The 21,159-nt window shown below is 41.2% G+C and overlaps 1 protein-coding gene and 1 long non-coding RNA gene across 3 annotated transcripts in view; one reads left to right on the top strand and one right to left on the bottom strand.

Annotated features, from left to right (window-relative positions):
• Nucleotides 1–21,014, top strand: part of bsna (bassoon presynaptic cytomatrix protein a) — an 88,364-nt gene extending 67,350 nt beyond the window's left edge. The window contains exons 8-16 of one of the 2 annotated variants that reach the window (XM_088408198.1): nucleotides 10–946; nucleotides 2,747–5,240; nucleotides 6,033–6,536; nucleotides 7,532–7,857; nucleotides 9,683–9,776; nucleotides 11,311–11,442; nucleotides 11,584–11,639; nucleotides 13,254–13,376; nucleotides 14,029–21,014. In XM_088408198.1, coding sequence (XP_088264324.1) covers nucleotides 10–946; nucleotides 2,747–5,240; nucleotides 6,033–6,536; nucleotides 7,532–7,857; nucleotides 9,683–9,776; nucleotides 11,311–11,442; nucleotides 11,584–11,624 — 4,528 coding nt within the window. In that variant the 3' untranslated portion in view covers nucleotides 11,625–11,639; nucleotides 13,254–13,376; nucleotides 14,029–21,014. The remainder of the gene's footprint in view (nucleotides 1–9; nucleotides 947–2,746; nucleotides 5,241–6,032; nucleotides 6,537–7,531; nucleotides 7,858–9,682; nucleotides 9,777–11,310; nucleotides 11,443–11,583; nucleotides 11,640–13,253; nucleotides 13,377–14,028) is intronic. The other variant, XM_088408199.1, reaches the window with a different exon arrangement.
• On the bottom strand, nucleotides 8,853–14,389 carry LOC148428250 (uncharacterized). The gene is made up of 3 exons (XR_015864821.1): nucleotides 14,093–14,389; nucleotides 13,298–13,325; nucleotides 8,853–11,432 (listed from the first exon to the last, which is right to left on the bottom strand). It is a non-coding gene; the product is annotated as an uncharacterized LOC148428250 (long non-coding RNA).
• Nucleotides 21,015–21,159: the final 145 nt, after the last annotated feature.

Consider the following 21,159-nt stretch of genomic DNA (forward strand, 5'->3'; position numbering starts at 1 on the left):
CGTCACAAGGTACATGATGCGCCATCGAACCAGACGGCGCGGTCGTAGCGTGGACTGCTCAGTTCAGACAGACGATGACGAGGACAAGGCCGAAACAGGACAGCCGGTCCGCCGAAGACGCTCCCGTTACTCTCGACACTCCGAATCCAGTGCCGCTGGCGGCGGATCCGCCACGAGCACGGCTCCATCCGACCCCAAATCCGGCACCTCTAAAATGGTATCCTCGAGTATCGCCGTCCAAACCATCAGGGAAATGTCCTGCCAAACCGAAGTGGAGCATCTCGGAAGAGTTTCGCCCGCGATCCATGTGACATTACCAGACCCGAATAAAGTAGAGATTGTGCACTACATCTCAGGACCGGAACGGACAAAAAAGGGACAGTCGCTAGCCTGCCAGACTGACCCGGAAGCCCAGTCACAGGGTGTTGTCGCTCCCCAGCTCAGCATACCAACCACGGTGAGCCCGTATTCTTCGTCCTCCGGCGGCGGAAGCCAACAGCCCGGTTCCGCTGACATTTCAACACAGCAGCGCCAGCAGCAGCAGCACATCACAGCAAATGCAGCCAAGTTTGAGCGCCGGCGTCCCGACCCGCTCGACATTAACTACCAGCCCCACAACCACCTGCATAATGAGTCCGTCTCCAGCATCATCCGGCAGCAGCAGACAATTCCCAAATCCGCACAGGTCCTCTACTCGCCCGTCTCCCCGGTATCACCTCACCGCCTGTTGGAGAATTCCCTATCGAGCGAGAGGCTGAACAAGGCCCATGTCACACCTCAGCAGAAAGCATACACCGCAGAGTCCCCCCAGCGACATCCCTCCATGCCCAGACCGATCAAGAGCACCCAAAGGTCCATGTCAGATCCCAAATCTCTGAGTCCTACTACTGATGAGCATACCAAAGCTAGACTGTCCCTCTATCAACAACAAGCACTCCAGAACCAGGTAAAGTCACTCAAATACCGGTGATGTCATAGGCCATTGATTCTCAACTTTTTTTTTCCAAAGATGTGAAGTGTTTTTTTCAGGCGACCCCCTAGCCCAGGGGTGTCCAAACTTTTTGCAGAGAAGGTCAGTTTCGGGTGAGCTAAAAAAATGTGGCGGCCAACCATTTTGAATCTAAATTTTAGCCTGACATTCCTTATTACATGCAAACCAGTCTGTCGTTCTTCTTAGAATGTTTAAAGTTAATTACAAGCTTCTTAAAAATGTCTAGTTAACTCTTGACACTTTTTCATTTGAAGTTTGGCGATCCAATTGGTACACTCCCGTTTTCATAGGTCACATTTAGGTCACATTTTAGGTCACCTAAAATTGTATACTATTTAACATTAGCAACAACAAAGACAAAATAATATAATTAATTTGACTTTTTACAGGGTTTATACATTAGTTAGTCTGAAACAGAAAAGGCGAATCAAAAATATGTCAAGCCGTATTTAAATTAGATACATTTTTTCCTAACTCAGCTGTTTGTTGCTGCAAAAAAAACCTATAAATAATAACACTTGTAAATTGATCTGGAATATTAACTCAGGAACATCAATACCTTAAGCATTTTAACCTGAAGAAAAATGTGTCAAAACATTGTGCTCATTTGTATTCCTGGATCACATTAATGTGATTTAGAAAAACAATGTTTTTGATAGCAAAAAAACGTTTATAACTCCCGCATAGATTTCTACAACGCTAAAGTAGTGCCACGGCAATTACACTTCACACAGCGAAAGCTAAGCCTCTTCCCCAGGGTCAAACGCCCTCCAACATCGCATTGCATCAATGTATTGCAATAATGTCTTCTGAAGAAAAGACCATTTAAACAAGAAAGTAGTCTTTCGAACCATTAATTACCCAGGGAGAAGCAAGCAAACCTAAGAAACTGGAGCTAATCCGTGACAGAGGACGAATTACAGGACAAGGTTCTGACAGCATCTTATAAAATAACTTCAATTATCTTGATAATCCTAATAACATAGCAGTCACTTTAAAATTGCGAGCGAGCGCGCAACGTCTACTAGTAGTAATGTGGAAGTATAAAATGAAAATAAATTGGCTATCTGAACCACAATGGTTTGTTGAATTCAAAACAAAAATATTCAGGCTTTCACGACTGATGAATGTAGATATATTTATAATATGTGTCACTATTTTCACATAATATTCCAGCTTTTTTCTTTTACAATTATGCCTGGTATATTAGCTCTTCTTATGTCTTCTAACGCAACACCTCTTGTTCCTCCTTGTTGTCCTTGTCTTCTTGTCCCTACGTCTCCCTTGTCTCCTTACATTTATTTTCCTGAACTTATTCTTCGAGTTTCCCTTCTTCCTGTTCATGTGATATTTATCTGTTTTTATAATTCTAATTTCACACCGTTGCAATCCATATTCCTCCAACACCCTGACATTTATTTGTTTTTTACATTCTTTCTTTCGGCATGTTCTGCTCCTACAACATTGAACTATATTGTTTTTGGAAATTTTGTTTCTATTTTCCGCCCTCTGTGCCGTAATCTTGTTTTCTATTTTCCATGATTTGCAATTTGAACGTCACCGCTTTTACCTTTTCCAACATGTTTGGCCCATTTATGTCCTTTACATTTGGTCCCTTACCCAATGCCAAACAACTTGCCCGGCATCTTAATAATCACTCTCTTCTTCTGTTTTACTCCTTTTCATTTTTGTTATTGTCTTTGTCTCCCCCGTATTGTACTGCTCTTCCACCCCACCTTCTCTTTCATCCTACAGCTGGCAGCCCTTCATCAGAGCTCGCTGCTGCGTAAGGTCAAGAGAACCCTGCCCAGCCCTCCTCCAGAAGAGACGGCTTCGTCGGTTCATCTACCCATGATGACACCCGCCTTCCAACAGGTCTACTTGCCTTCCGTGCCCAGCCTCAAGCCCAGCTCCAGGTCTGGCCTAGCCGCCAAAGCCAGCCTTCTCAAAGACCTCACCCATGAGCTGAAGGCTGTGGAGCAAGAATCAACAAAGCTGAGAAAGCAGCAAGCTGAACTGGAGGAGGAGGAGAAAGAGATCGATGCCAAGCTGAGATACCTCGAGCTTGGGATCCACCAACGAAAAGAGACTCTGGTCAAGGAGAGAGAGCGGAGGGATATTGCTTATCTGAGGTGTATGGGCGATGCCCGGGACTATATGTCCGATAGCGAGTTGAACAACCTGAGGTTGGCAGCTGCAGCCGCATCACACGAGACTAATGGACTGTTGACAACAAGACCAAGTACTGCTCCTCTCAGCCAGTTCAGCAACGATCTGAACACAGCAGCTCAGTACACGCCCACATCATCTTTCCATACTCAATACCCCCAAACCCAACCGGCAGCACCAGCCCAATCAAGTTTACCTTTCCAGTCCTCAACCTTCAACCAGGCTCCATATCCAACAGTGTCCCAATCCCAGGCCTTACCACAACCGGCTCCCCTCCAGAGTCATGTTCATCCTTCGGGACCACCCTACCAATCTCAAACCTCATACTCTTCCCACTCCTACCCACAGACTCAACCCCCTTACCCCCAAACAGACATTGGCTTGCCAAATGCACCGCAACCTCAGCCCCAACCAGGGCACACGGGTTTTGGGCCCGCACCACCTGGTCAGCCCCCATACCCCACCCACAGCTCACCTTATCCAAGTGCTGTGTCCTCTTACCCCAGCCAGAGCGCCCCTTACCCTGGGCAACCTCAAACAGATATTTTGACTGTCCATCAAAGCAGGCCCAGGCAAACTTCGCTGGCTGATCTGGAGCACAAGATGCCCACCAATTACGAGACAATCAGCAACCCTACTGTCGTGGTTACCACCACGGCGCAAGACGGCGCCTATTCCAGTTCAGCCGCCTCGTTCGGTCAATACAGTGGAACAACAACCATGGCCAACTATGGCCCCTATGGCTCAGCAACGGTGTCCAGTAGTTACGGTGGGTTTTCTACCGTTCCGCCAAGTACATATGGACAGTATACATCGACCGCAGTTAGCTCATATGGCCATTACACCACAACCACTGCCAATGCATATGGCTATACTGCAACAACAGCCAGCTCATATGGACAGTACACGTCAACGGTTTCCAATGCCTATGGGCATGCTGTGGACAGTCCCTCCACCTACAGTACAGCAGATGGCATGTACGGGGCTCCTGGTTTAGAACAAAACATCCCAAGAAACTACATGATGATAGACGATGTAAGTGAGCTGACGGCAAAAAACGGGCTGGGCACGACATCAGGGGACATGATGCATCACAGCGGCGCGGGGCGCTACCCAGGCGACACCCATGGCCACAGCAGCAGCGTTGGCAGCACCACGCGTGGCGGAACTGGCAGCGCCATGTACGGCAGAGCACCCGAGGAGGAAGCGGCGATGCAGGACGAATTGTACGACCACCATGGCAGGGGTAAGAGCAGCTACAGGCACGGACCTCTAGGGGGCAGCAGCAGCGTGAGCACTAGCATGGGTGGGGGATCCTCCTATTACTATGACTACGACTACAAACATGGCAGCTTCCGATCTGGGGTGCAGAAATCACCGTCCCCCAGGAGCCTTATGGCTCCCGCTGTCATGTCCACCAAACGCAGCAAGCACAGGAAACTGGGCAGTATGGAGCAGAAAATCTCCAAATTCTCCCCTATTGAGGAGGCTCGGGATGTAGAGGCCGACCTGGCCTCCTATTCTTCTGCGGCTGGTGGCGGTTACCCCTCCTCCCACATCCGAGGACGTCAGCTGATAGAGGACTACGGCTTCAAGAGGAGCACTTACGACAGCGGCGGCGGCGTCACCCACGGTGGCCGATACTTCGGCTCTGCGGGAGAAGAGGATGAGCGGATTTACTACACTTCCACTGGCCGCTCACGCTCCACCGGCTACGGCATGGACAAGATCACGGCCAGAGACTACTCTGGGTACCGCAGCAGATCCTATGAGAGGGACGACCGCCCGTACCGATCCGGCTATAGTCGGGGACGCCACCCGACCAGGCAGTACTCCGAAGAGGACAGCCCGCTGAGTCCCCTGGGGAGATTCATGGGCTCCGGGCGATCATCCAGTTTAGGTCCCGACCCATACGACAGTCGCAGCAGTAGATACCAATACTATTATGGCCAATACGGTTCCAGTCACTCTCTGCCAGATGTGCAAGACCACATACGGGACCTTCCCCGGACCCATGTCTACAAGTCGGATGATACATACTTAATAGACGATTATCATTGTGCTGTGTCAGACAGTGAAGGTAATTGTGGGAGTTGAGCGCCCACGGTCTCACTACCTACTACTGCCCCCACCATTTTATCTAAACGTCCCCCACCCACCCAATGGCTAGGCTTAGAAAAGAGAAAGAGAAGAAAATGAGGCAGATCTAGCTGTTGCATGCCAATGTTTTCTTCTTCCTGAGAGTCACTTGGAGCTCTCATTTCAGTGGACTGCTGTCTGTCTGTCTGCCTGCCTGTCCGTCCCTCCGCCTGTTCGTCTGGTCATCTGTTTGTCCAGTACACGCATGGTTCTCCGGCGTGGTCGTTTTCTTCGTTCGCACCACTCTGATTCCCTTGGAAGGTCTTCTTTGCACGTCACCAATGCAAATTGTTTTACAGGGTCTTATCGTAATCTAGCGTATGTTTTTTGCATTGATATTTTATACACGTTTTCATTTATGAATTCTGACTGCACTGCAAAATAGTCTTATCATTTCGAAAAGACAACCTCAGCCAAATGTAACTGTTGCATATTCAGGACTTGGTTTCACCCATAACAATTGGCTCATACCTGGTAATGAAAAGATAAGTTCAACATAGCCTACACCGCAGACATTTTTGCAGTGTTCATTTTTCTCTACTGTAGTTACAGTCCTGTACCGTGAAAGTGAAGTAAATTGTACTCTGCATGGATATAAATGTCTTATTTTGGTTTACTGTGTCTTCTTCTTTTCTTTTGGCATGTGGGTGGTCTTCCTTCTTGTTCTCAGCCTGCATGCCGCTGTCTCCGAACGACATGGAGATTGACTGTGATCTGCTTTCGGTTTCCAAAGCCTACCATCTGGGCCAGGAAGAGACAGACTGGTTTGAGAAGCCGCGTTCCAGTTCTCGGCACTACGGCGGCAGTCACTCGTCTGGAAGGAGTCGCCATGGTGTCAAACACACCTATCATGATTATGATGAGCCTCCCGAGGAGGACCTGTGGCCTCAGGATGATTACGGCCATGGGGGACGACACTCTTCGTCCGCCCGTGACCACCGGCATCACGGGAGCTCGAGTCGGCACTCGTCCTCATCACGTCATGCGGATGAACCAAGATCCTCTCGGTCATCCAAGGGCCACCCGAAAGACCCGTCCATGAGGCACGACACTTCAGGGAGGTCTTCGTCGTCGGGGAGACGCGGCGATTCCAGGTCTGGGGCCTACCACTCGTCCGACTACTCTCGGGATCCGTCTGGCCACCATCATAGCCAGAGATCTTCAAGGCAAGGGGATCCACACCGCTCATCGCGCAGCAAGTCGCAGCAACAAGTCGACATGCAAGGCCAACCACCAGGTACATGGCTGGAATTATCTACTTATTGTTTACTGTCTTTTTTTTTTAAACTAGGGTTCCTAAGTGCTGATTTTCTGTTTAGTTAATGAATGGCAATTGCCCATAGGTGTAAACGTGAGGGTGAATCATTGTTTTTGTCTGTTTACGCCCTGTTTATGGCTGCAAGATGGATGGATGGAAGTGAGGAAGGAAGGAAGGACAGATTTATCTTATCGTTTTAGGCAGTCCGTCCTGTAATGAAGTTTAATTGATTTATATTTGTCAGTGGACTAGACGGCATGCCGCTTACCTTTTTCACCCACTGAATGGATGCATTATTCGACAAAGCTATCTGGCAATATACGCGATTATATGGTATGCTCCAAGCAGAGGGAGTTTGAAACAACAAATGTACACCAATAACAGTATAATGTTGTAAAAAATATACATACACATGATTTGTACTCATATAATCTTTGGTACTCTAAGAGAAATAAAGTTCCCCGAAACCCAAATTTGGATTATTCGTATACCTGACGTACAAATCAATAACATAATTGACAATGGCTAAGACAAAATACGTGAAAGTTAAATTCTACTACAGTTCCATACCTTGTTAGAGCCAATAATCTCCCATTAGATTGATTTAGTTTTATTCAAATATTTGACAAATTTTTTAATATCTGTTGTTTAGATTCAGTTTGGTGGTCTTTTATAGTCAAGTGTCCCTACGGTAACCAACAGTTTTTAATTAAATCTATCAACCGTAACCTCTTGGAGGAATGTGTTCCCTGAGGGCATAATTGAGGCTTTGTTCTTTGTCATGTACTCATTAAATCTCACTTGGGTTTTTTTGGCTCATTCTTATTTTTGATATTTTCTCTTCCACATCTGCTTCTCATGTTGCTTGCAGTTGTTTACGATGTAAAACCAACTTGATAACATCAGAATTAAACATTAGGCTTGTAAGATCTAATTTATTTATTTTTTTGCCCTCCATATAAAACATCATGTAGGATCTTCCCGGTCAGGCTCCTCTTCGAGAGGACAAGGCCCCGCAGGTGGTCCTACGGGATCCGGGCGACAGGTTGGCCAGGTTTCCCAAAACGATGGTGTCCCAGGACAGAGGACGCAGCTCCAACAACAAGCCCAGACTTCCACGGCTAGGCCGGGGCAGCAAGGACCCCCAACTACCACTGGTGCTCAACAACAGCCCCCAGCCCAAGGACAAAGCATGGGGGTGGGACAAGGCCAGGTCAAACCTGGGCAAATGGGAACAGCAGGTGGACCTATGGGACAGGCCAGGCAGACGGGTCTCACTGGAACAACAACTGCACCCATGGTGAGTACGGGGAGTAAAGATGGATTATCAGGCCGTGAACGGTAGAAATCTTAAATCTGTTTTTTTAAAAAGACTCATAGGCAAATGAAGCCTCATGAACCGCTTTTGATATTTTTTTTTGTTCCTCTAGATGGCACGCATGGTTTGCAGATGCAGTGGAAATCTAATGCATTTCCACTAGTGATGGGAAAATGAAGCCCCATGAACCACATTGAGATGTTTTTCAGTCCTCTAGATGGTGCTTTTCATTTAAAAATAAGTGATAGTGCAATGCAAACGCATTAATTTTCCACTGCATCGAGAAACCAAGAGTCCCACCTGGAGGGAAATAAAAAAGTGTTTCATAAGGCTTCGTTTGCCCATCACTAATTTTCACTGCACAGGCTTTAGTTTTAAACCAAGAGCACCATCTAGACTAGAGGACTCCCAAAAATAAAATCACAAGTATCAGAAGTGATTCACGAGGCTTTATTTTCCCATAATATTTTTCAGTGAATAATATTCTTTTCAACTCCTTTTTTCATCGTGTCCCACCTACAATTCAATAGCGCAGACCAAAAAAATATTGTTCAAATAGCGTTTCGTGAGGCTTCAGTTTGCGAGTTTTTACATTGTAAACAGAATAGGCTTATATTCAGATTTTTAAAAACACAAACAAGAGCCTTGAGTTACCCTTTTTCTAACTTATGTGTAAAGGCATTTGGGTTACCTCTTTTGAACAGGTCATTAGGTCGTGTTTTAAGCATGCGCCACCCGCAAGGAATCTGTGTATTTTCAATGCAAAAGTACTTAGACTATGTGCCATGATGGCATTTATCAAAAGCCAGAGGACGAAGAAACTAAAACTTATGTTACTAGTTATTAAAGAGCCTTATTTTACTGTAAGATATTAGATAAACAAACAAGGACAAACTCAGAGGCAAAAAATATCCACACTTTTGAACCTAGGAGGAAATTTAGTAGCACTTTATTGCTGTTGTGAGGTCCATAAATATAACATGTTATATTGACAGTGGAAAATAAGATAGGAGAATGAAGTATATTTGCATTATAAATTTTAATTGACAATCGAAACCCTATTCGCTCCTGCATGTAAACGGATTTATTCCCAAGTACTGTAGCCTGATGAAATGTTCCACTTAAAGATAAACGCAGTCAGAGATGGCTGGAAAACGTGAGGACACACAAGAGCGACCGCGCTCATGAGTCAGCGCAGCAGACATTTTGCTGCTTTGACTTCACTTTCCATCGGCTTTAGTGAGCTGTCACAACACAAGAGCAAAGCGATTTTGACTGTCATCTCCCTTCCGTCTCCCTCCAACGGTTTTTGTATTTCATTTGCGTCTGCATCCTCCTCTTCTTCTCTTATCTCTCTGCTCCATTGGCGTGCGTTTCAGGAAGTCGATAGAATTGAACCTAGTTGCTCTCCGGTGCATATGGGAGCTCCACCGCATCGACTAAACTCTTGACATTTGAAATCAATTAGTTCATCAATCCGGAGTTGAAAACCCTTTTTGTTTGAATTCTTCATTCTTTGATGTCATTTTGGATGATTTTATGCTTTCTTCTATGGCTGAGGTTGTTCACGCTTGAGTGAGTTTGGTGTGGAAGAACTCGACTCGCCCCCAACTTTTCAATCCATCAATTTGATTGTTTCTCAGGGGGAATGAACAAAGAGCCGTCAATAGCTTCCCATTTTCACTTCCTGTGGGTGTAATATGCAGACAGTACTTGGTCCATATGGCGGACAGTATTAGTCCCCTGCTGTTCTCAGCGACGTTGCTAAGTGATGAGCTTTTTTTTGTCGTTCTCGTTCTCTCTGCAGACTAAGATCGAGACACCTCCAGTGACTGCCATCGGAGCAAAGGCGGCACCTGTCATGGCCTCAAAAGGAGCTCAACCACCACTCACAGGCATAGGTGAGGTACACTTGTTCATAAACACATAGTTACTGTATTTTCCACACTTATTATCGGGCATTGTCTAGCGTATAGTGTCTGTTTTCATACTTAAACCATGCATGGGGCGTATACCATATTAATGCTGAAACATGCAGTCGGCAATAAAAGAGAACGTACATATTATTTTCTGAATTGTATATCGCTCCTAGCGTATAGTACGTAATACATAATATTCTCAGATTGTTTTTTTTTTGGCTACCAGTGTGCGTACTGCATTTATTACGTAATATTCTCTGATTGGCCATTGCTGCTAGCAAACTGTACGTAAAACATTATGTTCTCTGGGTTGGAGCAAACTGTCGTTAATATGTTATATTATCTGATTGGTTTATCTCTACCAGGTTGTGCCATGCATATATTATGTAATATTCTCTGATTGGTTTATCGCTACCAGGGCGGGCACTGCATATATTACGTGGTATTCTCTGATTGGTTCTAGCTGCTAGCGTGCCATACTTAATAAATAATGTTCTCTGGTTGGTTTATCGCTGCTAGCGTACGTACTGCAAATATAACCTAATGTTCTATGGTTTATTGCTGCTAGCATACTTTATATACTGCACTACATAATGTGTTATGAACTCTGATTGGTTTATCACTACCTGCATACGTACTGCATGTGTTACGCGAAATTCTCTGATTGGTTATGGCTGCCAGCATACCGTATGTAATATGTAATCGTCTGTTTGTTTTATGACTGCTAATGTACGTACTGAGCGGATTACATAATATTCTTTGGTCTATTGTATGTATTATGTAATCTTCTCTGAATGTTTATGGCTGCTAGTGTACTGTACGTAATTTTTAATCTCTGGTTTATTGCTGCTAGCAAACTGTACGTACGCTACGTAATATTTTATAGTCGCTGATTGGTTTATCGCTAGCAGGGTGTGTAGTGCATATATTACGTAATATTCTCTGATTGGTTATTGCTGCCAGCATACTGTACTTAATACATAATGTTCTCTGGTTGGTTAATCGCTGCTAGCGTACATACTGCACTGTATTATGTAATATTCTCTGGTTTGTTGCTGCTAGCATACTTTACATACTGTACATAATGCGTTACATTCTGTTGCGTTATATAATGAGTACGTAGAGTGCGTGTTCCTTCCCTTACTTACACCTGTTACTGTCGGAAATGGTTGAACAGTCAAGCATAGGGCTTATCAAAGTCGCACAGTAAACAAACATTTTTTTTACAACTTGTGTGACTTAATTAATCTAGATGATCAGTTTATCGCTTAGCCCTGTCAGCAATACAGATTGGCTGAAAACAATACGATTCTGGATTGATTATTTTAACCAACGGATCAGTCGGACAACCAAAGAGGTCTTATTTAAACCTTTTTTTCTGGAAATGTTCATTTTTACGGTGTACCCAAACGTACCAAGAAATTTAAAATGCATGAGACTTTCATGCTGCTCATTGACTCATCACCATCCATCGGTTTCTTTCCTCCCCATCTTCTCCATGATCATCTTCTGGCAGGCTCCAAAGCTGCTCCGAGGCCCGGCGGCATCGGCAGTGCGGCAGCAGGTCAGCCAGGCATGGAGGGAGACAGCATGTTATCCAAGATCCTGCCAGGAGGAGCTGCCGAGCAAGCTGGAAAGCTAGGAGAAGGTATTCAATGCATTCAACGATTGGTTGCAATACGGTGCATTCATGTTCATTTGATTTGACGTCAGATCTTCTGGAAATGTTTCTTTAATGATCAGGTTAACCAATAAAATCATCAATTATGTTGTCTTCTTTTATTCACAGCTATATCTGGCTTTGGCAAGAAGTTCACCTCTTTCTTCTAAAGTGCTAAGTTTACGGTTTGTATTTTTGTATTTTTAAAGTCATTTGCTGTGAAAGATCATCATGTATGCTGCAGGAAATGATGCTATTTCAATTAATAGGTCTCTAAATCGTTCACAATTTCTGTACTTTGTGTGTGTTTGTCTAATAAATTCGTTACCGCTTTTACGCCATTTTATTGCGTGAAGGCTATGAATGAGTTTAAAGAGAAGAAATGGGAACAAATTAATCATTTCAATGTACTGTGCGTAATGCTAACTTCCTTTTCGACCTCAAGCGCACGTAAACAATTTATAAATATGGTTAAGTATTGGTGGTGGCAAATGGAGCCTCATGAGACACTTTTAATACAGTATTTGTCTTTTTCTAGATTGCGTTCTTGGTTTAAAGACTCATGCATTTCCACTGCACTTGCCTTCTTTTTTAAACCGAGAGCATCTAGAGGACTGAAAAAAAATCACAGGTTGATGAGGCTTCAATTTTAAAAAAGACACCTTACCCACACATAAACGTCGTAGAGTTATTGGTTTCGTCTGGTTGGGGTACTTCTTCAAATTCATAGTTTCAGTGTAATTGTCTTAATTAAGCCGTGTATGTCAGTAGAGAAGCAACAGGCCCTAAAGCGGCACAGTCAAGCGAGTCAGGCTTGACTTATATTGGCCTCTTTTATTAATGCCTCAGGTGCTCAAGATTTATAGCTGGGTGGGAAAAATATGCTCTCACATAACCCGCTTTGCTCTTGAATGCAGCTCACCGAATTTGTTGCATTTATTCACCTCTTCCTGATTTTTTTTTCTCAACTTTTTTCCTCATTAAAACGTTCCTAAAAAACTGAACATTTCACTTATGTTTTTTTATGAGATAAATGGTTAATTAGTGGTATTTATAATTACCTTCAATTCTTTACAATAAAATGTCCATGGTTTACTTTTTTTTTTTTTTTTTTACTAAAGATCTGGCTCGTTTGTTAATTTTATTATATAATATTATTTTAATATTATTATATATTAAAATATTAAAAAATATTATTTTATTATATAATTTTATAATATATAATATATAATTTATTATATAATATCATCCCAGACAAGTTTAAAAAAAAAACAAAGACTGACTATTATTTTGTAGGTGCATATTATTATATAATATATATTATATAATTATATATATATATATATATATATATATATATATATATATATATATATATATATATATATATATATATATATATATAATTAATTTTACAAATCAAATGTGTCCCAAGACTTAAATTAAAAACATTTTAAAAGGAGTTTTGTGTCTCGTCGACCTAATTCGAGGCTCAATTTTTAAAATTTTAAAAGTTCTATAGGAATAAAATGCCGCATAAACTGCTTACCTTGTGAAATCATTATTTATCATTATTGTGAGAAATCATTACTATGTTCTGTGTTTTCACATTGATCATTATGACATTAATATAATTTTAAACAAATATTTTTTAAGTGCCTTTCATATTACTCCGTACTTAAAAACCTGCTCTCAAATTCTAAGGGTTTGGTTACCACTGCTGTACATGAATCTGAATATACACACAAAGCATATAATGCAAAATGTAACAAGTGATAGAATATATTTGTGCCTTGCAGGACTATATAAAAACACAAAGCCATGGACCTGGTACCAGACAAACCTGCAAACTTCCTCTTGATCTTCATTCCCTGAAAGAGAGAAAGAGAAGGAGCTGACAAAGAGGAGAATCAAGCATACAAGTGAGTAATTGATCATTTCAATTTCAATCTTCAATTATAATAGATCAAAATCATAATTATCCAGAATGACTGGTAAAAAAACAAAATTTTATTTTGGCGCAATAATGCCCAGCGCTAAGTGGTACATAAATTTTCTATAACATGGCCCCTTTAAATAAAGTTAATAAAATAAACGGTTCCACTTTGAAGCATGTTTGTTTGAAAATGTCAGCGAGAACCTGTTTTCAAGTTAAAAACAGAAGGAAAGCTTATTTTTAGCTTTTTAAAAGGGTGATAGCTATTCCTGGCTTGCGACAAATGGAAGTGGCCCCAAACTGTCCTGATTTATTATCATGTAGAAAAAATAACTCCTGAAGCAAAAAAAAAAAAAACATAATAGTTAACCACAAAAAAAATCCTGTATCATCCCAGACAAGTTAAAAAAAAACAAAGACTGACTATTATTTTGTAGGTGCAGAAAAACTGAATTTTTATGCTTTTTTTTGGGGGGGATGATGTGTTTATTTTATTTCCAAGAAATGGTGTTACCAGGAAATGCAAGGGATTTTTTTTAAGCAGAATTGTTTGAGTCAGACCATGGTTGCACTAGTTAAGAGGCGCTTGGCTGAAAAGATATTTCACAGGGCCTAAGTGACTTCTACTTTTTCCACAGATCATTCCAAGGGTCCAATTTTCCATCTAAGAAGAAAAAAGAAAAAAAAAAAAAAACACCTCACCGGTGGAACCAAGATCACAAACAATCCCGAAGAACCAATCGAACAAAGGATCACTTGCAAATGGTTCAATTCTAAATCCATGTGCTAATTCTCCATGCTCGGTTTTCATCCGACAAGGCAGCGTCGCTCCTCTTCCTCTCTTGCGGAGGATTCAGAAGAAAAAGAGACGTGAAGAATGGCCGTGCAGGTTTTTCTGGTGCCCACCGCTTCTTTGTTTCTTCACCTCTCCAGTTGACGGAAACGCATCACCACGCTCTCTTTCTATCTACATTCCAGATCGGGACTCCTCTTCCGTACTTGGTCAGATCCTGTTTTCTAGTTCCCACCCCAACGCTCCTTGATTTGTCTTTAAAGAAGTATATGAAGGACGGGGCGAGACGGAAAACGTGGAACGCATGGAACTTTCTATCCAAGACCTTTACACTGTTCGTCATCATTAAGCAGAGGCCATAAAGACACTGGCAAATGCGTCAGAGCTCCAATACAAAAACAGGAACAAAATGGAAACGGGATACTCAAAAATCAGTTTGTATTCCGAGGGAAGCCGCTTTGGTTTTCAGCCATTACGAAGCCATTAAGACATTTTTTTTTTTTTTTTTGGTCAGTGTTGTTCCACGTTTCCCATGTTTCAGCTTTTTGTTCGGTTGCCAGCACAGCCTTAATCGTTTCGTTCTATTTCATTTCAAAGTGAAAGCGGACTATTTTTTTACCACATCCAAAAAACACACTTTCTTTGCGTGTTTCCGAGTGAGATTCATTTCTATTTTTATCGTGAATTTCTTTTTCTATTCGTGTCACTTTTGTTGCCGGGCTCCCTTTCGCGTTTTCTTTTTTGACATCCATGTAATTATGAACTATATCGAAGCAATAGAATTAAGGGAGCTGAGACGGTCAAGAGCACAATGGCGTGTCATTTAAAAAAAAAAAGAAGAAGAAGAAACGTGTTGCCTCCATCTGTCGAAAACACCACGTGGATTATAAAGCCCTCCCTCAACGTCCTGCAACCAATCACGGTGGGACATCTCTAGCAATGAGTCACCCATGCAATCCCCATGCAATCCAGATCAGAGAGCCAGTGAAGAAGCTGACCCCCCCCAAACATCAACAGTGTGTATCAACATGTGTCTTCACTCAAGTCGAACGTGCACGGCGCACATGAAAGCACACTTCAAAACGGTGTCAAAAGAGAAGAAGAAGAAAAAAGAAACCAAAAGTCAACTTTGTTTTCATTTTCTATATCACACCCTGACCTACAATCTCTCTCAGTTGTCATGGAAACTACTCAGGACAGTGTTCTCCCTCCTGCTGATGACGCTGCTGCGGTGCATTGTGGGATATGTATTTCGCCAATACGCCGCACCGCAGCAATCACGAATAAACTGTCCAGGCCAAACGTGACGAGCAGAAACCGACACTTGTGTTATATATTGTCCGTATGTTGAACGCTCGCCAGGGACCTTCGCATGCTGCCCGGCGTTGGCAAAAAAAAGGAAAAGACAGAAAAAAAAACTCAAAATCACCTCTATATTGTTCTCTTCCTAAAGTTGGTATGTATGCGTGTATGATTGCGGCAAATTGCGTTTGTATGTATCCGCCGATGATGAACATCAAAAGAAAAAGCGCCACAGGTAAAAGGGTTAAAAGGAAAGGTGATCTCTCATCTCCACTCGTTCTATGCAATGAATCCCATTTGCTAACAGTACAAATATGAGCAAGACAAGCTGGCGACAAAACATCATCGTAGCCAAACGCGAGGGGGTTGCCATTGTCATTGAATAATAGCAGTGATGCTAATTTTAGATTGTTTAACTAGGGATGGGACGAGATCTCGTACGACGAGAATTTGCAGTCGGAATATCACCGGATCTTTTTTGGAGGGGCGGGATGCACTTCAAAATAGATCTCAGGATACCGAATAATGCACGGGCACGAATGCGTTGGAGCACTTTTGTTTTGAAGTTCTTTCCGGAAGCTTGTTGCTACAATTCGACTTTACTCACTGCACACATTGATGCGATTGCGTCGCAAATCATGAAAAGGAATTAACAACATAATTTTTCGGAACCCGAACTTAATCGGAAATTTCACGAGCCAAAAAAAAAACTTTTCAATTACACTGATGTTTTCTTGTGGCAAACAAGTGCCCCTGAGAGCAGTCCGATTATTATTCAATCGACGTGAATTACTTTGATGATAACATCCTGATACGGTTGATGTGCTTATTTATCTATTTAAAAATGTCAATTCTCCATAATTAAGTGTGCTTCTGTGATTAGATTTGTTTTCCACCGAGCGAATATCAGAATACCAAAATACTCAATATCTTCCGGAATTCCGGAACATATACATTCAGGATGTTTCATTTCATCTGTAGCACTACTTTGATTTTTCAGTTGAAGAAATGGATGCTCAAATATTTATAAACACTGCAAAATATTACGCCCACTACCAAAGCCAACACGAGCTGCATGAATTTTGTTAAATTCTCCCTTGCAGCTACACAATAAGCCTGACTCTCCTTTTATGTTTACGCATGCGTAAAAGAGTCAAATTTACGGTACATAGGGTATTATTTTAGAATACAAATTGAGCAAAAACTTGTTCTTGAGGTCTCAATCTCATAAAACATCCCATCGCGTGCGATATGTGTCTCGTCCCATCCCCACTGTTAACCCTTATATCCTTGGGGATAACCCCATGTGATTTTTCATGTTTTGAAAGGACAGTTTGCATATGTCTAATTTCATGAGGACAAATAGGTCAAATTCTCCAGAGTTATATCAAAGAATTCTTTATATATTGAGAGAGATTTTATAGATTCCCATATATTGCTTAATATGCTTCATGGCTGCTCAGAGGTGAAAAAGAAACATTCATCTCATGGTTTTATTTTCTGATTAAAAATACTTGATGAGAGCAGAAATAATTACATCCGAGAAATTAGACATGATTATAACAAACATTACATTCGCCCTCTGGATATGTTGTTTCTCCGGAGCAGCAATAATTTTCATTAAACACGCGATTAAAAATCCCCCCCCCCCCCCCCAAAAAAAAAAAAAAACAACCTATAAGTATTATTTAGTATGTAGTTATGTTAACTGGCAAAATATGTTCAGTAAGTCAAAGAGAAAATGAAGCCTCATGAATTGCTTGTGGGTTTTTTTCAGTCCTCTAGATGGTGCTCTTGGTTTAAAAATAAAGGTTAGTGCGATGGAATTCATTAAAATTTCACTGTATTTCAAGCCAATAACGGTGTTAAACTCAGATCTGCCCGACATAATTTTATGTGGCCCTCAAAAGCAAATTCTCATCAATATCAATTATTCTTTTTTTTTTCTAAAATATTTGAATTGAATTGAATTGCAAAAATATTTGGATATTTGAAGAATTTTTGCCAGCCTCTAAATTCGAAACATTTTTAATGAATTTCCTACTGTTCCAAAAATGTATATGATTTTTTTTTAAGTATTTTGTGTGAGAATTTGAGCTTTCCTAGTCCTCTTTTTTTTTTTTTGAAGAAGTAATTTTCCTTCAATGATGTGACTTCCAGTACAACATATTTTTTCTTCTGTTTTGTTTCATATTTCTTAATGACGCATTTTTGATAGGGATTATGCGTGGAAAATAACGTCTTTTGGTTCATGGTCATAACGGCTCTCCGAAGGAAAACTTAAACCCGATGCGGCTTGTGACAAAAATGACTTTGACACTGCAGATCTGGAGGAACAAAAAATATCACAAATAATTCATGAGGCCCTATTTGCATATCACTATCTTTTAGTGATTCGTCCTGCATTGAATATGAATGAAAATAATGAATATATATATATATATATAAGCAGAATTTAGATGTGTTATGATAAAGATATGGGGGAGGGGGGAGCATATTTGCTATTTTTCTTTCGAGTATAATGCAGCCATCTTAAAGAAGTCTATATTTTGTGAAATAGGAATGAGATTATTTATTCAAGGATTTATTTTATGATAATTTAAAGACACGTTGGACCGTTGGGGGTTTCAGAAAAGAGGAACTTGAACCCTAACATTAAAAATAAGTGATAGAGAGCAGAGTCAAATTTCATGCACAGCTGAATGACGAACAATCTTTCGGTATCCAGATTGGAACGGGAGCGTTTTGGTTACAAAGTTTTTCATACGAAGAATCATCGATATAAACTACAGTATATTTTCAATATCTTAAAACGGACAGGATCTTCACGCGGCTTCTTACGAATCGACGTTTCCTAATTTCGCCAGTTGAACAAGTTGGCATTTGCTTGTCTCAATCAGCCACTCAAGGTGACTTAAATATGCATCGCAGCAAGGGCTTTTTATTCTACACTGTAGTATTAGTCATCCGAGAAAGCCATTGAAGCAGTTGTGCTATCTGTCGGCACTCTTGTCGCTGTCTTGTATATTTCTAGCAATGTGATAGACTCAAACCTGAGAGTGAAAAACGACCAGTTCACGGCATGCTTGAAGCACAAATGTAGACAACAATAATACAACAATACACATAGAGTGCAGTACAGTCACATTTTGCCGTTGGATTCCCTTTGGATATGAAAATGGGTAGAAATAAAAAATTGGCAACTCGGCTGAGAAGGCAAAGGGAGAAAAATAAATCGGCAAATGTTTTGGAGTGGGTGTGGTCACTCGTAATGATAGGCAAATGAAGCCTCGTGAACCATTTTTCATGTTTTTTTTCTTCCTCTAGACTCTAGAGACCTTTAGAGTCTAAAGGTTGCTCTTGATTTAAAGATACTGGAAATTTGAGGCATTTGCATTGCAATAGCCTTTATTTTTAAACCAAGAGCACCATCTAGAGGACTGAAAAAAATCACAAGATTCATGAGGCTTCATTTTCCTATTACTAGTCACTAACACTCTTTGGAACTCTCTTGATAGCCTCAGCAATAAGTGATCCGTTTTTTTTTTGCATTTTAAAATGTTGACTTTATTTCTTGTCATTTTTTTTCATGATCTTACAGCCATGGAAAAGACCAGTGTAAAAGTTCTACATACAAGATTTTTTTACCTATATCGTTTGCAGCCATGAAAAAGTACAGATGTTGTAAATGTCAAACTGATTTCCCATCCCCCCGAGTCTGTATGAGTGGTCCGAACATTTTTCCGAAAACTACATCGTAGTGATGGGAAAATAAAGCCTCGTGAATCACCTGTTCTTACTTTACTCCTCTGGATGGTGCTCTTGGACTCAAAAATAAACACTCGTGCAGGTGAATTGTATTAAATTTCCCCTGCTTCCTTGAACCAACAGTGCCATCTAGAGGATAGTGATGGGAAAATGAAGCCTCATAAACCACTTGTGGTTTATTTTTTCAGTTTACTAGATGGTGCCTAAAAATTGGGCCTAAAAATAAATACTAAATGCATTAATTATTTGAACCAATAGTGCCATCTAGAGGGTAGGAATAGGAAAATGAAGCCTCATGAGCCACTCATGGGTTTTTTATCAGTCCTCTAGATGGTGCTCTTGGACCTAAAAATAACTATTAAATGTATTAATTTTCCCCTGCTTCCTTGACCCAACAGTGCCATCTAGAGGATAGTATTAGGAAAATGAAGCCTCATGAACCACTCGTGGGTGTTTTTCAGCCCTCCTGATGGCGCTGTTGGGTTTAAAAAATAAATATTAAATGCATTAATTTTCCCCTGTTTAATTGAACCAACAGTGCCATCTAGAGGATAGTGGTGGAAAAATTAAGCCTCGTAAACCATTTGTTTTTTTTTATTTCAGTCTTTTAGATGGCGTTCTTGTTTAAAACTAAGGCTAGTGAAATGGAAATACTCTAAATTTCTACTACCATTTAACCCAAGAGCACCATCTAGAGGAAAAAAAATATCGACAGTGATTCATGAGGCTCCATTTTCCCCTCACTAGTAGAAGAGTCAAAAAACACCACAAGTGCTTCATGAAGCTTCGTTTATCCATAGAGTAGCATGATAAGAGAAATATCTTCAAATAGATTGCATATTATAAAGATAAAGATATTTATGAAGAGATGTTTTAGGTGAGCGGGAGTGGAAAAGAGACAAAAGAACGCAAGCTATAAAATCTGTTTATCGGTGTCAGGAATCACAAGATGATACGGCATGCATGAATGGAAAAACAGAGCCCATCCGAGCCCTTCCCCTGACTTTTCGAGCCTCGTCGACATTCCTCCTAACGAGCTGCCCTCATTTTTGGTTTCTTCCCAGTGTAAATAGCAGATGAGAGCCAGTCCACTCTCCACAATCATGACACGTTCTTTCCAACACGGACGATTAGTGTCAGTCACGATAACAACGCAAACGGGCGAGTGGGCGGAGCCTTTTGCGAGCGTACGCAAGCCTGAGCCTCCTCATCGTGTGCTTTGTGTATAAAAACATCATTACATGACGAAAGGACAAACGTTCGCATCGTGTGTGGCTGGCTCCTGCCGACTGTTTTATTATCATTTGGAAAAAGAAAAAAAAAACTGAATCTGATACGGAAAAAAAAGAACATATTGGTCTGTGTGGAGTTTCTATAAATGTTGTGTTTGTAAAGACGCCATTCAAAACGGAAGGAAGTGAGTTTTTCTGGCTTCCGTGTAAATTTCAGGGTGGGCAGAGGACATCTGGACGAAAAACGGACAGTAAATGTAAAAATTATTCCAATAAAAAAAAAAAAAGTGATGAAGCTGGAGATGAAAAAAGAGCCTAATAATAACAACGACAACGTTTACTGTTGTAAGTGCAATGAGCTAAACTTCCTGTTCTCCCCATTGTAAAACCTTGTGTACGTTTCCGTGTGTTCCTTCTGTAAATGGGTGTAGTAGATCTGGTGCATCATGCCATGTAATGTGATGAATGACAAATTATGACCTTAAAATACATTTCGATCAGGAAAAATAAAATACAAATGCATACAAAACTGCTGTGGCTATTTTTGTTTGCAAGTGTAGAATTGAATAGAGTTCATGTTTTTATACGCAACGGTGAGCAGGGAATTCAAATTAGGGTTGGGTTTTTAGAATTGTGGGTTTTACACTGGTTGGGTGTTAAATAATGGTTATTTT

Source organism: Hippichthys cyanospilos, chromosome 2 (assembly GCF_059441005.1).
Source record: "Hippichthys cyanospilos isolate Australia breed blue-spotted pipefish chromosome 2, RoL_Hcya_1.0, whole genome shotgun sequence".
Taxonomy (NCBI): Eukaryota; Metazoa; Chordata; class Actinopteri; order Syngnathiformes; family Syngnathidae; genus Hippichthys; species Hippichthys cyanospilos.